Source organism: Hippopotamus amphibius, chromosome 17, assembly GCF_030028045.1.
Source record: "Hippopotamus amphibius kiboko isolate mHipAmp2 chromosome 17, mHipAmp2.hap2, whole genome shotgun sequence".
In the NCBI taxonomy this organism is placed as follows: Eukaryota; Metazoa; Chordata; class Mammalia; order Artiodactyla; family Hippopotamidae; genus Hippopotamus; species Hippopotamus amphibius.
In genome coordinates, this window is record NC_080202.1 from 335,673 (window position 1) to 352,826 (window position 17,154).

The following is a 17,154-nucleotide window of genomic DNA, read 5'->3' on the forward strand; positions in this document are numbered from 1 at the left end:
TAAGGGCCGGGTTTCATGCCTGTTCGTGGAGGATGCAGTTGAGAAAGTGCAGGACTCGCTCCCTGGGCAGCAGGAGCTCTGGGCACGCCGTCCAGGCTGTCCTCTTGGGGCTGTGCTGCCCTCATTCTGGTGGGGAGAGCAGGCCACAGAGCTCCGGCGCCGCGCGTCCTCCTGGGCTGATGCGAATGTGAGTTTCCCTTGCTTTGGAGGAGAGACAGAGAGCCTGGTACCTGGGCATGGGGTCCTTTGTAAAGTGTGGATGTGGCGCTCTTTCCCTCAGATTCCTCAGCCCTCGCTGTGAGCTTCCAGAGAAAATCACGTGCCTCATCTGCTTAGGATACGCCGTCTGAAGTGGGGGAGCCTTTTGTAATAATGGGATTCTCTGGTCTGAGAGATGGTGCCAACAGTGAAGTGCCTGAAAACTTACATGTTTACTTTCTGTCCCAAAGCAGTCCCTTTTGATTTTTAATTAAATTTTGTCTCTTCCCTCCTTTCTTTCTTCAGCCATAGAACTTATGTATGGAGGTATCTACTGCTTTTTGTGTCAGGACTACATTTATGACAAAGACATAGAAATCATTGCCAAAGAGGAACAGCGGAAGGCTTGGAAAATGCAAGGTTTGGTTTTCCCGAGATCTGTGTGCCTGGTTGTGTCTTAGCCCTGTGTTCCCTGCTTCCTTGTCTGTCAGGGCATGGGGTGGGGAGGGGAGGGGCAGGGCAGGGAGGTGGGGTGGTTCTGGTGGCGGCGGGGAAGAGCCCCCCCACCTGCCTGCTCCCTCCTGCCGGCTCCGGGGGGCCGGGCGAGGCAGTTGCAGTGCCCACAGCTTCCTGGACCCGTCCTGCCCGGGTCCCTGTGGGCTTGCGGCTGCTGTGAGGGCTCAGCCAAGGTTAAGAGCGACACCCCCCAACCTGCGATGTCCCGGTGAGAGGCATGTTTACAGACACGGGGCCCGGCCATCTGGCGGACGAGGGTTCGGTGCCCCCACGTCCCTGGTAGCTGCCCAGAAAGCAGCTCCCCAGTAGCTTCAGGGTGTGTATGCTGCTTCCTTCTAGGGGGGTAGACTATTTTCTGATTAAATTATTGCTGAATCTCTTCTAAAACTCAACTCTTTAGCTTATATTAAATCTGTGTCAACACAGAATTAAACTTTCCAGATGAAAAATATAATCTACCCCTGAAGCACTTAGTTCAAGACTTTGCTCTCCTTCCTGTGAGGTGCCTTTGTAGCCGTAAAGGGAGAACTCCAGGCTTTCCTTTCTGTGTAGGAAAAACCCAGCTCTTCCCTGATGCGTGTTTCTCTCCTGTGAGTCTCCTTTAATTGCATGAAACCCTTCATGCCTGGCACTTCTGGTCACCAAGTGTTTTGCGGGGGGTGGAGGGGGGTTCCCTGCCCAGAAGTTCCCTGTGGTGCCAGCTGGGTGTCCTACAGCTCAACTCAGTTCTGACACAGTTGACCTGGAGATGTCAGAACCCACAAGACAAGCCCCCACCCCCAGCGTCAGATGCCAGAGTCTCAAGCCCAGGCTGTCACCTGTGCTCCCGACCATCTGCTGTAGGTCGGAGGCTCCCAGGCCCCCTCCTTGGATCCGAGCACTTGCTGGAGCAGCTCACGGGGCTCAGGGAGACGCTTAGTGCACCAGTTTATGAGAGGATGTGATACAGGCCACAGGCGAGCGGCCAGATGGAGAGAGGCGCGTGGGCCGAGGTCTGGGAGGGGCCCCGTGGCGTCGGGGTGCGGCATAGTCACCCGCCTGGAAGCTCCCGCAGCCCCGTGCTCCTGGGATTTCACGGGGGCTTCCTCACGGAGGCGTGAGGGACCATCAGCCCCGTTTCCAGCCCCTCCCCTCTCTGGGGGAGTTGGTGGGGGAGCCGAGGATGCCCAGCTTCTCGTCATGGCCGGGGCTTCCTGGTGACCGGCCCCACCTGGAGTCGCCTCATTAGGACAGGAGGTTTTTCTAGTGCTCCTATCACTAAGGTGCCTGTGAGGGACGGGCCAGAGGCGGCACGTGTGCCCCCCGACCGCGTGGTGGCTGTGGAGCCGTCACGGCACGTGGTGAGCAGCACACACGAGCGTTGTGCAGCTCTTTTCTTGATTGTTTAGTTACTTGTTTTTGGTTTCCCTGATCTTTTTTCTTTTTTTGTTCTCTTTATTTTGTTCTCATTTTCAGCACACGGTCACAGGTCACAACAGTAATAGGTGTAGAAAACCCCGCTGGCCTGGGACCATCTCTCCACAGAGAACATACAACCCAGCATCTGGTTTACAATTTTTTGTCTTAATTGTCCTGCTCTAAAAACAGCGAGCCGGGGCTGTCGGTCGTCAGAGCCAGTGAGCAGACCTTTCCTGGCGAGCAGCCTCTTCAGTGCACTTCCTGTCCTCTTCCACCTCAGGACTTGAGCAGCACTGGAGCTGAGGGTGCTGTTTCTTGTGCAGAACAGTTAAACCGTGGGGCTAAGACATGCACGTCCCAGGAAAAAGTGGAATTCTTCTAAAATCATTGCACGCTTCCGTCCCTCAGCAGGATGGGATGTCTTTTAAAGTGTGCTGAGTTTTAGGTTTGTGGAGCCGGTGCCTGTGAGGAGTGGGCGTGTGTTAGGCCGAAGGTGACCCCGCTGCAGGTGTGGCTGTCCCTCCGCCTCCCTCGCCGCCGCGCTCTCCCGCGCGTGCTGGTGCCGTGGTCCCGCTGCTCCGGGAGTAGTTAAGGCCAAGGAGACACTGGCGTTGAGGCAGCAGCGGTCACCCGAGGCCTTGCTCTCCCCTCCTTCTCCGGGAACGTGGCTTATTCACGGCACGTTCTCTGAAAGAAGCTCCTTCCAGTGTCTGGGACAGGGTCTTAGAAGGAGCCTGCATTCCCCCGCCTTGGAAATACAGACACTGATACAAACACTGCCGCGCCACGTTGGTCCGTGGACACGTGGTCAGAATGTAGCTGATGGCACTTTCCACCCGCTTAGGCGTCGGGGAGAAGTTTTCAACGTGGGAGCCGACCAAGCGGGAGCTCGAGCTGCTGAAGCACAACCCCAAGCGGCGGAAGATCACGTCCAACTGCACCATAGGTGGCCGGGCCACGGCGGGGGGCTGCGTGGCGGCTGCGGGCGGGGGCGGGAGCAGGTTCTCTGGCTTTGCCGAGGCTGCAGGAGACGCAGCGTGGCCTCGGCGTGTTGCAGAGGCTCCTCGCTGACCTGTCCTGTTGTTACCAGAGGCCTTTGGGCAGTTCTGTCAAAACCCCTGACGTGAAGGTGGCTGGCAGGTGGGGGTGGGGGTGGGGGGGAGCGCCCCGCGGGACATTGCCTGCGAGAGGAGCAAGGCGTGAGGAGGCCGTCCTGTTCCAAGTCTTGCTTCTCGAGGGAGCGGGAGGCGCGGGGAGCAGCGGCCACGGGCCCGGCCAGGGTGCTGACCCCCTGACCCCGCTCTCTGCTGCCAGGGCTGCGCGGCCTCATCAACCTCGGGAACACGTGCTTCATGAACTGCATCGTGCAGGCGCTCACGCACACGCCTCTGCTGCGCGACTTCTTCCTGTCCGACCGGCACCGCTGCGAGATGCAGAGTCCCAGCTCCTGCCTGGTCTGCGAGATGTCCTCCCTCTTCCAGGAGGTGCGCGCGGGCCGGGGGCGGAGCTGGGCCGTCAGGGGGCGGGCGGGCGTTCGTAGATGCGCCCCTCGTGGACCACACGCCCCTCCCGAGGGGTCTCGTCGGGGGAGAGGCTTGGCACTGCCTCCAGAGGCTCGCTGCTGCCCCGGAGGGGTGTCGGTGGCGGACAGCCTCACCTCATCACCTGCCGCTTTCTGGCCTGGTCTGCTGGGCGGCTGGGTCCCCTTCCGCCGCCTGTCCTGCTCACTGTGTATCACCAGAGGCCTCTGTCTTTGGGCCCCTGCCCTGGACCTCAGGTTCTGGCCTCAGTGGGCTTGCAGGCTGGACCCTCCACGCTCAGGGTGGGACTGCAGCCCAGCCGCCCCCACTGCAGGACGGGCACCTGCCCCCTCGGGTGCTGCAGTGACCCGGGTGTCCTTCAGGTGGTGGCCCCGCGGCCAGCAGCCTCAGCAGGGTCTGGTTTTGTCAGAGCCTTTGATCACATCCGCGCATCTCCCCAGCCGCCTGGAGCCTGTCTGGCTGCGCAGCTGGAATTCTTTACGGTCTGGCCGTTTTTGGACGTTTCCTGACCCCTGGCCTGGCCTAGCCGGTCCCCGCATACCTGCAGCCTGGCAGGAGCTGCTGGGCTTACAGGAGTGAACACGCTGCTTGATATCATGGGGCCAGAATAGACGTCAGGGGCGCCGCGGAGGGTGGGCTGCTGGGGGTGGGCTCGCGTCTGCCAGGTTGGCGCTCGGGCTTGTGGGGTGCAAGTGACGCCAGCACAGGCGTCGCCATTTGGTGTTTCTGTGTATTTGACAGACGTTTGCCACAGTTCATCACTTTAGCTTATTTCTGGAAAATGGTGGGAATAGAGAAAACTGTTTGCAGACTCAAAAAGTCCAAATGAAAATACCTTTGCGTGAAAAGGAAAGGAAATGCCTCCTTCTGGTCGCACTCCCCAGAGGAGGTTCTGGCCCCTGCTGGGTGTGCACGTGCGCTCTGTGTTCCGAGGGCCGCACGTGCCGCTGACCAGGGTGCTCCTCCCTCTCTCCGAGCAGTTCTACTCGGGGCACCGGTCCCCCCACATCCCGTACAAGCTGCTGCACCTGGTGTGGACGCACGCCCGGCACCTGGCGGGCTATGAGCAGCAGGACGCGCACGAGTTCCTCATCGCGGCCCTGGACGTCCTGCACCGGCACTGCAAAGGTGGGCGCCGCACAGGTGAGGGCTGCCCAGGTGGGCGCCGCACAGGTGAGGGCTGCCCAGGTGGGCACTGCACAGGTGAGGGCTGCCCAGGTGAGCGCTGCAAGGTGTGAGCTGCACAGGTGAGGGCGAGGGCTGCTCCTCGGGCCAGTTACTGGGTGTGAGATACATTGAGTGCCAGACAGACGGCAGGGAGATTTTCAAAGGGAGGAGCAAGGGGAGAAAACCGAACACACACGGAGGGTCCCCCTGGCGCCCACATGGAAGCCCGGGCCCTCCCGCTGTACCTGCCCTGCGGGGACCGGTCTCGCCCCTTGGGTCAGCGGCTCGGAAGCGGGTTGCCCTGGGGGCCCAGGGTCCCGAGCCGCCATCTCTCCCCAGGTGATGACAACGGGAAGAAGGCCAACAACCCCAACCACTGCAACTGCATCATAGACCAGATCTTCACGGGCGGGCTGCAGTCCGACGTCACCTGCCAAGTGTGCCAGTGAGTGCAGCCTCACAGCCCCGGGGCTGCCGTGCTGCACCGGGGCTGCCGTGCTGACCTGGCCCCCTGCTTGCTCCTTAGCGGCGTCTCCACCACCATTGACCCCTTCTGGGACATCAGCCTGGACCTGCCTGGCTCTTCCACCCCCTTCTGGCCGCTGAGCCCTGGGAGCGAGGGCAGCGTGGTGAACGGGGAAAGCCACGCGTCGGGGACCACGACCCTCACGGACTGCCTGCGGAGGTGAGGCGTCCGTGCCTGTGGGGAGGGGCGCCTCCTCTCAGCTGCTCGGGGGAACGTCTTGGGAACGCCAGGCCTGCCAGGGCTCCACGTTCCCACGTAGGAGCTGAGAGAAGACAGGACGGCTGGCAGGCGAGCCCTTTCTGTTCCCCAGCACCACCCTCCCCTGCGGGCAGAGGCTGGGGCTCCCCCGCCGCTGGTGACGAGCGGCCAGAGTCACACCAGCAGGGCTGCCCTCCTGCTGTGGCTCGTGGCCTGTCTGTGAGGTTAATTTTTAATTTTTTTATTTTTTACAATAAACTGCATATGTTTAGGGTGTACAATTTGGTATCCCAATCTCCCACGTCATTCCCCCGCTCCAACCCTCCCCACTTTCCCCACCTGGGGGCCATATGTTTGTTCTCTACATCTGTGTCTCTATTTCCGCCTTGCAAACAGGTTGATTTGTGCCATTTTTCTATAGTCCGCATGTATGTGTTAATATACGATATTTGTTTTTCTCTTTCTGACTCACTTCACTCTGTATGCCAGTCTCTAGGTCCATCCGTGTCTCTACAAATGTCCAGTTTCATTGCTTTTTACAGCTGAGTAATATTCCATTGTATGTATGTACCACATCTTCTTTATCCATTCATCTGTTGATGGACATTTAGGTTGCTTCCATGTCCTGGCTATTGTAAATAGTGCTGCAGTGAACATTGGAGTGCGTGTGTCTTTTTGAATGATGGTGTTCTCTGGGTATATGCCCAGGAGTGGGATTGCTGGGTCATTTGGGAGTTCTGTTTTTAGTTTTGCAAGGAACCTCTGTACTGTTCTCCATAGTGGCTGAATCAGTTTACATTCCCACCAGCAGTGCAAGAGCGTTCCCTTTTCTCCACACCCTCTCCAGCATTTACTGTTTGTAGATTTTCTGATGATGCCCATTCTAACTGGTGTGAGGTGATACCTCGTTGTAGTTTTGATGTGCATTTCTCTAATAATGAGTGATGTTGAGCCGCTTTTCATGTGCCTCTTGGCCATCCGTCTGTCTCCTTTAGAGAAATGCCTATTTAGGTCTTCTGCCCATTTTTTGATTGAGTTGTTTGTTTTTTGATATTTCATGAAAACGTTCTTAATTAAACTTTTTATTTTGAGGTAATTGTAGTTTTACATGCAGTTATGAGATACAAGCCGGAGCCATCCTGTGTGCTCTTTACCCAGTTCCCACAGTGGTAACATCTTGTAAAGTTACAAGAGCACAGTGACACAGTCAGCAGGATATCAGTGTCCCCACAGTAAAGATGCAGGGTCCCTCACAACCACACCTCCCGTACCTCCCGTACCTCCCACCACGGCTGCCTCCTTCACTGCTGGCAGCCGCAAATCTGTTCTCCATTCCTAGAAATTCCCCATTTCAAGAATGTCATGTCAGTGGAATCGTACATCATGTAACCTTTCAGGATTGGCTCTTTTCACTCATCCTGATTCTCTGGAGATGGATCCAGGTTGTGTGTATCACCAGTTGCTTCCTTTTTATCGCCGACTAGTGTCCCGTGGTGTGCGCGGTTTAACTACTCTTTCACTGAAGGTCGTGTACATTGCTCCCAGGTTTTATTTTGGCCTTTGCAAATAAAGCTGCAGTAACCACTCAGGTACAGGTTTTGTGTGAACGCTAATTTTTACTCTTCAGGGACAAGTTTGATTGCTAGATCTTATGGTAGTTAGAAAACTATTATGATATCACCAGTTTCACTTTTCAGAAAATTTTAGGGTACATATTTTTTGAAGTGATAGGGAAAAGAAAGGAAGAAATAGCTTTTTTTCATTGTAAAGTTATAAACATCCTTAATTGTATATGTGTGTTTTTAGGAAGGAAATTAACCCACTGAAAGTGATAAAATAACTTTTCTCTTTTTACTCTCTCACTGCTCCCATCTTATTTTCCTAAAAATAATGCATTTTCCTAAAACACATTGCAGATTTACCAGACCAGAGCACTTAGGCAGCAGTGCCAAGATCAAGTGTAGCGGTTGTCATAGCTACCAGGAGTCCACCAAGCAGCTCACCATGAAGAAGCTGCCCATTGTGGCCTGTTTCCATCTCAAAGTGAGTCCCCCAAGCACATCCAGGGCCTGCGGAGTGGGTGTGCAGAGTCCATCTGTGCTTCTGGAGCACAGGGTGCTGCCTGTAAATCACTCTGTTCACAGTCTGTTGCTGGGAGGTTTGCTGTGAATCAAAAAGTAATTGCTTCATAATGGAAATAGGTACTCCGGGTGGGGGGTGGTTGACGATTTACTACTCCTCCTCCCCTCCAGATTCTTCATCCTCACTTCGAGTGTTGGGATTTTCTTTTATTAAGCAAAGACCTTTCGCATTAAGGTCTCGTCCAAGGGTCAGCAGGCCTTTTCAGTGAAGGGCCGGTCGTGAGTGAGTCGTGTGCGTGAGGTAGCAGGAGAGAATGCGTAGCAGAGGCTGTGCTGCTGCCCTCGGGTGTTCGTGATCCGATTTTACGTGGAAGTCACTCAGTCTCTGTTGCTTATTCTTTCATCTCATGACGCTTAAAAGAGGTAAAACAAAAACCAAAATCCACCTCCCCCCCCCAAAAAAAAAAAACGCCGAAAACCCCAGCCCTGCCTCACTGGTGGGTGCGGGTCCCGGTCTCGTCGGGGGAGCGTCGTGTCTGGTGGGGGGCACAGGGCACAGGCGTGTGTTCTGCTTCTGCCCCGGACACTGTGCTGTGGGTCCGTCATTTCAGGGCTGGGCTGAGCCCCGTGGGCTCTGAGTTCTCACTGTGGCCAAGGGTGGTTCAGGAAATACGGCAGAGGCCCACCTAGGCAGCCACGGAGGTACACCCTCGGCGGAGCCTGCAGTGTCCCCCTCCTTTGCTGTTTCTGCAGCGATTCGAACACTCGGCCAAACTCCGGCGCAAGATCACCACCTACGTGTCCTTCCCCCTGGAGCTGGACATGACCCCCTTCATGGCCTCCAGGTCGGTCCTCTGTGTCTGTGGTCAGGTGGGCGTGGCGCCGGGTCCCCGATGAGGCCGTGCTTGGCCCCGATGTCACCGAGGCCACTGGCACCTCGCTGTCCTGATCTCAACCCAGGACCTTCCCTGTGTGGGGGAGGCTGCCCTCCGACGGCTGGTTCAGGGCTGGGTTTTCCTCTGTCGAGGCTCAGATCTGGGTGTGGGGTCTTGGCAGCGTTTCAGCTGCAGGCACTGAGATTGGGTACACGTCGACACAGAAGTTCTGCGGTTGTAGATTTCATTTGTTCTGCGCTGAGTCTTTGTATGGTGGTCCACTTAGCAAAATACTAGGACGCTTCCTAGTACTTAGACAAGGGCTGCTGTGGCCACAGGTGGAGCCCCGAGTCCAGTGCGGGCGGGGGGCGGAGGGGGGCCTGTGGGTCTGGGCTGGCTCCGGCTCTGAGCCTTCAGTCTTGATGGTCCCCTTCGCCAGCCTGGGCCTCAGTTTCCCCACTGTGACTCGGGGACCGTCTCTGCCTGAGACGGGATTGTTAGGAGAAGCAGACACGTGGAAGACGCACCCGCCTGGCGTCTGGCGTAGGGCGTCCCAGGTGACAGCGGCGCCATTGAACTGGGGGTTGTTGGTTGATTGTTTTCATCAAGGCTGAATTTGCCGCCGTTTGTTACAGCAAAGAGAGCAGGATGAACGGGCAGTACCAGCAGCCGGCGGACAGTCTCAGCAACGACAACAAGTGAGTGGCGTCTTGAGCGGGGGCGGGGCCGTGGGCCTTGCGGGAGGCCCCGCCCGCGTTTCCCAGGAGAGCGCTGTGTGTGAGGGGCGGCGGCTGGCTCTGTCGGGCAAGGGCCTCCCTCTCCTGCACGGTGACCAGGCCCCTCTTTCCCGTGGCTCCTGTTGGCGCAGCGGAGGCCAGAGCAGGGACGGTGTCTCCTGGCGGCCCTGTCCCCCTCCCCCTCGCGCCTCAGCTGTCGTTCCTGGGCTCCTTCCCTTTGGGGGCTGTGGTCCCTGGTGGTGACAGGGTCGAGGTGACCTCCGTCTCCCGCCGCCGCCACCCCCAAACCAGGTACTCCTTGTTTGCGGTGGTCAACCACCAGGGGACCTTGGAGAGCGGCCACTACACCAGCTTCATCCGGCAGCACAAGGACCAGTGGTTCAAGTGTGACGACGCCATCATCACCAAGGCCGGCATCGCGGACGTGCTGGACAGCGAGGGGTGTGTCCCGCGGGTCCCCGGGGCCAGAGAGACCCCGACGGGGGCACCTTGACCCTGTCCACGGCCGCGTCGCCCCTCCGCCCCGGCCATGGGGCTCCTGTCCTGGACCACCCGCTGGGAACTCGTGACAGGCGTCCGGACTTGCGGTTCCAAGCAGCGGGGCAGCCCCGCCCCCGAGAGACGCCGCGGTGGCCGTGAAGAGGCTGGGCGGGTGGACCGGGGCCGGACCCCGGGGCCGTTGCCTTTCCGAGAGGGACCCACACGCGGAGTGGGGGGCAGGTCACGGGCCAGGGCCCGGCAGGCGTACAGCGGCCGGCCTGGGTGCTGGGCTGGGGGCCCTGCCTCTCCCCCGTGGAGGGCTCTGCTCTGCGGGGACAGCCACGCGCGGGCGTGTTGGCCGGGGTGGTTTTGCTCGGAAGCCTCAGGAGGTGGGTGGTCATTGTGCTCGGTCCTCTCCCTCCTCAGGTACCTGCTGTTCTATCACAAACAGTTCCTGGAGTATGAGTAGCCGTCGGCCTGCCGGCACGTCCCCCGACGTCGTCCCAGCCCCCCACGGGAGCCCCCAGCACGCCAGGAGCCTGGGGTCACGCTGTGTGGACACTTGGCAGGAGGTGGGCCAGGGGGGTCGGGGGGCAGAGGAGACACGGGCCTGAGTGTCTCCTGTGTCCCCTGCGAGCCGGGGCGGGCGCAGCTCCAGCGCCAGCCCTTCCGCGTGGCGGGCCCAGAAGGCGGGAGGGAGAGGAGACGCGGGCCCCTCGGGCCTTCCTCCTCCTGAGTTTGGTGTCGCGTGTGTGCAGCACGGACGCGGGCGTGACGGAGCCCCGGAGCCTGTGGCGCGTAAGACCCCGCGGGGCCTGCGAGCACGTCTGTCTGTTCTGCAGACAGCCGGCGTCATCCTGCATGTGGAAGCATCTCCCCGTTTTCTAGAAATAGGCGTTTTCTTATCCTCCCCCTTTCTCTCTTTTTCCACGATGGTGAATTTCATAAACGTGGTGACAGTGACGTGAATGAATTACCAAGTTCAGCCTGAGATCGAGGCCGTTTTCCCTCTGCTCTGGAGGGCTGAGCTTGCTTGCTCATTGGTGCTGTTTCTGTGTGTGTGCCCACCCCACCCCGCCAGGCCTGCGTGTCCTGGTCAGAGCTGCCGGGCGGGCACCGCGGAGAAGCTGCCGCGCTGGGGATGCTCTCTGTCGTGTTGATCTTTCGGTCACTGAAGCGTTTCCGGGGCTTTCACTGTTTCCTCCCCGTGTTTCCTCCCCAGCCACCTGTCCCTTGAGTTGTCCCCATTGCCGCCAGGCGGCGGGTGTGTCAGATGACATGGGGCGGCCTCCAGGGGGGCTGCGTCCTGGCGCTGGGCACGTGCCATTCGCTTCTGTTGGAGCCAGAGAAACTTCCGGGCCCGCGCTGGCGGGAGGGCTGACGGGGGTGCAGCACCGTTGCTCCCCGCGAGCCGTCTCGCGTGCACCTGCCCGTCCACGCCCGGGCTTAGGTGGTGTGTTTCTGAGAGATTCCAGCGATCCCTCTGACCTGTCGACCTGCGGCAGGGTCAGCGGACTTTCCGCAGCTGGCCAGGTGGTAGCCGTTTCCAGCCTTGTGGGCCCTGTGATCTCCGCCGCAGGTGACACGTGGAGGAGTGCGGCTGTGTTCCAGTAGAACTTCATGTGAGCACGGAAATTAGGATCTCGTGTACTTTTCCCATGTCACAGAATATTAACTTTTTTCAGTGCTTAAAAACGTGTGCACGGGTCTCAGCCAACAGGCAGTGGGTCAGGTGCAGGTCAGCAGCTGCGTGGCTCCGGGAGCGGCGTGGCTGCTGCGTGGTGTGGACGATGCTGGGGCCCCTGGGCAGGGTCCTCAGTGACGTGGCTCAGGCACCTTCTTGGGTCGTCCTCAGCTGTGTTTCTGCCTTTCGGGAACACGCGTCGTGACGCGTAGTTTATCACAGCCACGAGCGTCATTAGAGAAGAGCGGGGCAGCCTGTTCTCAGAGACGGCCCCGCGTGGGCTGTCCGCGCGACTGCTCTGAGGGTTCTGGGCAGAGGCCTCGCTCAGAGGGCCCTTGACTGGAGGTGGCTGCAGAGCTCTGGGCCCTGGGGCCTCCTGCCTCCTGGGGCCTCCTTGCTTTACTGGGGTGTCCTCTGTGCAGAGTGAGGACAGAGCAGATGGACCGGTCCCGCGGTTTCTGGCAGGTCACCTGTGGTCTGGTCAGCCCTGTCCCCACTCTGTCCTCCCTGCACCCCATCCCTGCACCCTGCTCATGTCCAGGGCTCAGCTGCTCCAAGAACGTGAGGACTGGGGAGCCAGTGGGGCTGAGTTTCTCTTCTCTAGGTGTTAGTTTGAATTTTTGTATCCAGACTAGTCCCCTTTATTCCCTCTGGCTTGGTGCTCTAAGCACTTCTCCCTCTGCTGCTGAGATTCCCCTGCGACTGGAAGAGCTGCTTGGGGTGGAGGCTGGCTGCCTGACACCCCGCCCCCCCCACGTCCTGTGCCCTGAGGTCACCTTGTCAGGAACAAAGGACTACATGATGGGTTTGGGAGTTTATTTTCTTTCAGCTCCCAACGCAGCTACTAAATACAGGAAAATGGTTTCTTGTTTCTAACAGCCACCCGTGTGGATGTCCAAACCGCTAGGGAATCCCTAGGCCACCCCTCTTCCCCTGCTAGTGTGTTTAAAGTGGCCTGTGTTTGAGACAGTGGCTGCTTTGTCAGCGCGTCACAGGAGACAGGGGCTCTCCCTCCCTGCTGTCCTGAGCTGGGTGCGGGGCTGCGGCCCTCCGCAGGCCGCCTTGGGCACCAGGACACCCAGTGTACCACGTGTGCTCGTGCTGTTGTAGTTCTGCTCGGTGTGGATGCTTTCGTTGTATAAAATTGCTGTTTTTTTGACAATTCCAGTGACTGTTTCATTTGCTGTAACTTTGAAAACAAAAATCGTAAGAACAAGATGCCTGTGATTGTGCTGTGACCTTACTGCTGGGGTGCCCCATGTCCCTTTTCCCTGAATGGCTTGTAGTCTCATGTGTGTCATAATAAAGCTACACTTTATTCTGAAAACCGGTGGTCTCACCTTCCTAGCGCCCGAGGCCCATCTATGACACTAGCCCTTCTTGCTTTCTTCCAGCCCAGACCTGGCCTGGGCCGGGGAGTGTATGCTGCTGGCGACACTCCTTCTGGAGACACGATGGTGACGAATCTGGGACTCAGGACCCCATGGGCCTGCAGACTTTGGTGAACTTGAAAGTCACTGGAGGGGCTCATTTAAATGCAGGCGTCCTTGCCGGAGTCTGAGTACAGGATCGGGGATGTGGTGTAGGAACCCACGTGTGCTGCCCCCCAGGGGCTGAGAAGGGGGCAGGTGTGGTCAGTGAGCAGACAGCAGGTGCCCGTCTGGGTCAGTGCTGTTGCAACTGTGCGCTCGGTCGTGGGCTGTGGCATTTCTGAAGTGTCCTTTTTTGGATGCCTTTGTCCCAAGTTCCTTTACTTCCCTTACGTGGAAATACCCGGAAGCGTCAGCCAGTGCCCCCGTGGTCTCTCCACGTTCCGTAGGTCCGTTGCTGTGTCCCTGCAGGAAGCTCCCCCCAGGGGTCTTCAAACCAGAGTTCTCCAGGCCAGGAATGGAGGCCGGGAGGGGCCGTCTGTGTGCCGCTGCAGAGCTCCAGCCCTGCCCCCACCCCTCCATCCCGGGACCGCACGCTCAGGCCGTGGTCTCCGGCTACACGTGTTAAGTCGCCCCGGGAGGCAGACCGCGTGCCTGTGTCAGCAGCCACCCGTGTGGACGCACACCTCCCGCTGCGTGTGCTGTGGGCCTCGTGGAGCGTCGTGACCCGGGGATGGTGCTGACAGGCGGGGCAGGCCGATCTACATCCAGAAGGCGGGGTCGCTCCCGAGAAGACACGTCTCCGGCCGCCGTGTCGTCAGCCTGCCAGCAGGTGGCTGGCTGCTCCTGGGAAGCGAGAAGGGACACCGTCCCTGGGCTCTGGTGCGGGTCTAGGAGCCGGGTGGGTGCCCGGCAGGAGTAGCGGGTGAGCCTGGGCCAGGGCCTGACGCTGAGCCTGTTCCTCGTTGTTCTTGGCCCGTGGGGCTCGGGGCAGGCGGTGGGCAGGGAGCCGCCCGCACCCACAGCTTGCTGTTTTGCTCGCCCTCTGTTGGGCTTCTGAGAGGCCCGTCCCCACCCAGATCTTTTCATCCTGTTCCTTCCAAATCTTTGTCCAGCCTAGCTGTTGGCAGCGCCCCAGGAATCCATGTAGGTCAGTACTTTTTTTTTCTCTTTTCTTTTTTTGTGAGTCAGATGTTCGTTTATTAAATACAAGCTTTGAACAAATACCCCCAGGTGACTTTGGCCGGTCGGTACTTTTGGCCCAGTCTCGTTCCAGACACGGCTCGGAGAGAGGACTGCCCTTCCTCACTGTCCTCTGGGTTGGCCCTCGCGTCCTCGGTCACGAGGCTACTGCGGGCGCACAGCAGGCGTGTCTGTGGACATCGGAGCCGCTCGCTCCCGCTGCAGCTTTGCACACGCGCGTGCACCGCTGCACACCCCGCTGTGGGCCAAGCCATGGACAGCACTCGCGGTGTTTGGGGCGCTCGGGCCGTGTGGTCGCTGTGTCTGTGGTTAGGTGCTCAGCCTGAGTGGCAGGGGCTCTCTCTGTGAGGAGGATTGGCTCCCGCAGGGGACAGGTGTGACATGCTCAGAAGGCCTGCGCTCGTGTCCTCTGGCCCCTGCTGGGGGCTCGAGGTGCACCCTCACTTGCCACGGACGCCACGCGTGTCACTAGGTCCCCTGGGTCCTCAGGCTCAGGGGTCGTGCAGCACGTTCGAGCTCACGTAGGTATCGCTCTGGCCGGGAGCCGCACGCTGCCCGTGTGGACGGGTGGGATTCACACGCACATGCGTGTCTGTGCTGCCTCCGAACCCAGCGGGGCTGCCCGTGCACACAGGGGGCGTGGGCCGGGCAGCACCCTGTCTCCTTGCTTCAGACCATGGAGGCCCCAGAAATGCCATCCAGTGGGGGCCCCTGAGTTTGGGGGGGGTTATTTCTCGTGATTGATTGATTTTTAATTTATTTTTTATTCCCATTTATTTTTAATTTTTATTGGCGCACGGGTGATTTAATACATGTTGGTTTCTGCTCTACAGCAAAGTGAATCAGTTAGACATACACATGTATCCACTCCTTTTTAGGTTCTTTTCCCATATAGGTCATCGTAGAGCACTGAGTTCCCTGTGCTACACAGCAGGTCCTTACGCGTTACCTGTTTTATACATGGTGGTGTGTACACGTCCATCCCAGTCTCCCAGTTTATTAGTCCCCCCTTTATCCCTCGGTAACGCTGTTTGTTTTCTACAGCTGTGACTCTATTTCTGTGTTGTAAATAGGTTCATTTGTGCCATTTTTTTTAAATCTCAAGCTTTATTTAGTTCACTATTATTAAAGCATCAGCTAACCAGATCCAGTCAGCAAAATGTCATCGGTGTGCTGGCCCAGAGTGGTGCCCACGTGTCTGTGGACTCACAGCAGACGCAGGGTCAGTGTAGCCCCAGGCTCCATTGGGAGGAGTGCTGTGGCCTCCTGCTCCGGGGCGGGAGGGACAAGCGGGACAGGACCCCAGGGGAGGAGGCACCAAGTGACAGGGCGTCCGCTGCCGAGGAAGGGCCGGAGGCGTGCCACTGCCGGGGGGCAGCCCTCACCCGAGACCACGACCCCACAGGGCGCAGAAGCCACGAGGCCCGGGGCTGATAACGGCAGTGACAAAACCCAACCAGCTCAACCCGTGATCCGGCCCCTCGCTGACGCCTGGAGGAGAAAGGCTGGCCAGTTCCAGGTGTAGTAACTTGGTATTTCAGTCTCTGCCATCCCACACAGGTCTGGCATTCGGTAGAAAAATCACAAGACACACAAAAGAGCAAGTAAAGTAAAAATGATCCACTGAAGGTGCATGTTGCAAAGAAACGAAGGCAGGAATTACAGCATCTGTCTTGTCAGAAACGGGGAGCCAGAGAGAATGGGGTGACGTCTCTGAGCGGCTGGAAGGAAAAAACTGGTGTCCCAGAGTCTACCCAGAAAAAATTTCTCAGAAATAAGAGAGAGAAAGACTCTCAAGCCAAACAGACTTCATTACCTGCAGACTGGCACAAGAAATGCTGAAGGAAGCTCTTCAGGCAGAAAAAGTGAGACACCAGATAGACCTGGGTCTACACACAGAAAGTGAAGACTTCTAGACATGAAGGTACATCTAGGAGACGTTATTTTTAGTCACTCTATAAGATGCTGAGTTTCTAAAGCAAAAATAGTAGTAATGGATCAGTGGATCATGGGCTTACAGGATAGCAGCCCCAAAGACAGGGCGAGTGAGATCAAGTAAAGGTATGTTGCAAACATCTCTTCAAAAAACCGTGGAGAGGCATAAATCAAAAGAGCAGCGGTTCGAGAAGCAGAGTAGAAAGGGGGAGATGCTGGCCAAAGGGCGCAAACTCCCAGGGGTAAGACTGGTAGGTCCCGATACTGTTCCTGATGCTGTGTGGTGTGCTGGAAAGTGGAGAGTGGATCTTACGCGTTTTCATTGCACAGGGGTGATTACGGTCACCTGCAGAGCGTAGTACAATGTATGAGTGTGTCACGTGTCAGCGCACACACTGTTACATGTCAGCTGTGTCTTGGTGAAGCTCAGGTACACCGCGTTGCGGTGAAGCAGGGCGGGGCGGGCCAGCTGTGGCGCTGCGCACAATTGCAGAGGGCTGGGTGAGTGCTCAGGGCTCGCCAGAGTCTCTGCTGTCTGGTCCTTTGCAGAAGAGCTTGCCAAGCCCTGCGCCTGGGGGAGAGGGTGGCTTCGGGGGGCTGGTGTCCCGGGAGCTGGGCTCAGGGCCGTGGCACGTGTTGGGAATCAGAATGTGTTTTGGAAGCAGAACCAGCAGAACACAAAATGTGGATATAATCGATGGTGTTTAGAGTTTCAGGTTTTCTTTCCAGCAAAGTGATCCCAGTCTTTAAAAAAAAAGAAAAACAAAATCCCCAAAAAACCCACATAAACTTACATAAAAGACTAATTGAAAAGCTGACAATAAAAGATGATTTTTGTCTGCGGAAAGCCGAGGTCAGGCACACGTTTCCCCGTGTTTTCAGCAGCCCTCACTCTGCCCATAGCCCAGAAGCATCCCCTAGGGCCCCTTGGGTTCAGATGAGCAGAACTTAAAAACTACAGAAGAGGAGTCGGCACACCTTTTGGACGAGCCTGCACATCCCAGGCGCATCTTTGCAGCTCAGTGATGTGCTGGGACTTTGCCGGCATCCAGTAGGCGGCTACACCAGGTACTGGGTTTTGGTGTCAGTGCTGCCAGGAGGCGCTGCACCAGGATGTCCCCATGGCCTCGTTGGGCCCTTGGAACACCAGCTCCGACGCTTGTCTTGGGCAGGTGCTTAGAAGCCAGCCTGCCTTCAGACGGAGCTGAAGTAGGTGGAAGTGGGCTCGGGGAGGACCTGTGTTCT

At 58.0% G+C, this 17,154-nt stretch overlaps 1 protein-coding gene across 6 annotated transcripts in view; it reads left to right on the top strand.

Annotated features, from left to right (window-relative positions):
• Window positions 1–12,743, top strand: part of USP22 (ubiquitin specific peptidase 22) — a 31,007-nt gene extending 18,264 nt beyond the window's left edge. For 2 of the 6 annotated variants that reach the window (XM_057715184.1, XM_057715183.1), the window contains 11 exons: window positions 505–618; window positions 2,957–3,058; window positions 3,427–3,596; window positions 4,634–4,796; window positions 5,160–5,265; window positions 5,347–5,505; window positions 7,461–7,587; window positions 8,379–8,470; window positions 9,136–9,198; window positions 9,560–9,678; window positions 10,144–12,743. In XM_057715184.1, the coding sequence (XP_057571167.1) occupies window positions 505–618; window positions 2,957–3,058; window positions 3,427–3,596; window positions 4,634–4,796; window positions 5,160–5,265; window positions 5,347–5,505; window positions 7,461–7,587; window positions 8,379–8,470; window positions 9,136–9,198; window positions 9,560–9,678; window positions 10,144–10,331 (1,403 nt within the window). In that variant the 3' untranslated portion in view covers window positions 10,332–12,743. Of the gene's footprint in view, window positions 1–504; window positions 619–2,956; window positions 3,059–3,426; window positions 3,597–4,633; window positions 4,797–5,159; window positions 5,266–5,346; window positions 5,506–7,460; window positions 7,588–7,796; window positions 8,049–8,378; window positions 8,471–9,135; window positions 9,199–9,528; window positions 9,679–10,143 lie in introns of those variants that run through there. The other 4 variants (XM_057715185.1, XM_057715180.1, XM_057715182.1 and 1 more) reach the window with 4 other exon arrangements.
• The last annotated feature ends 4,411 nt before the right edge of the window (window positions 12,744–17,154 follow it).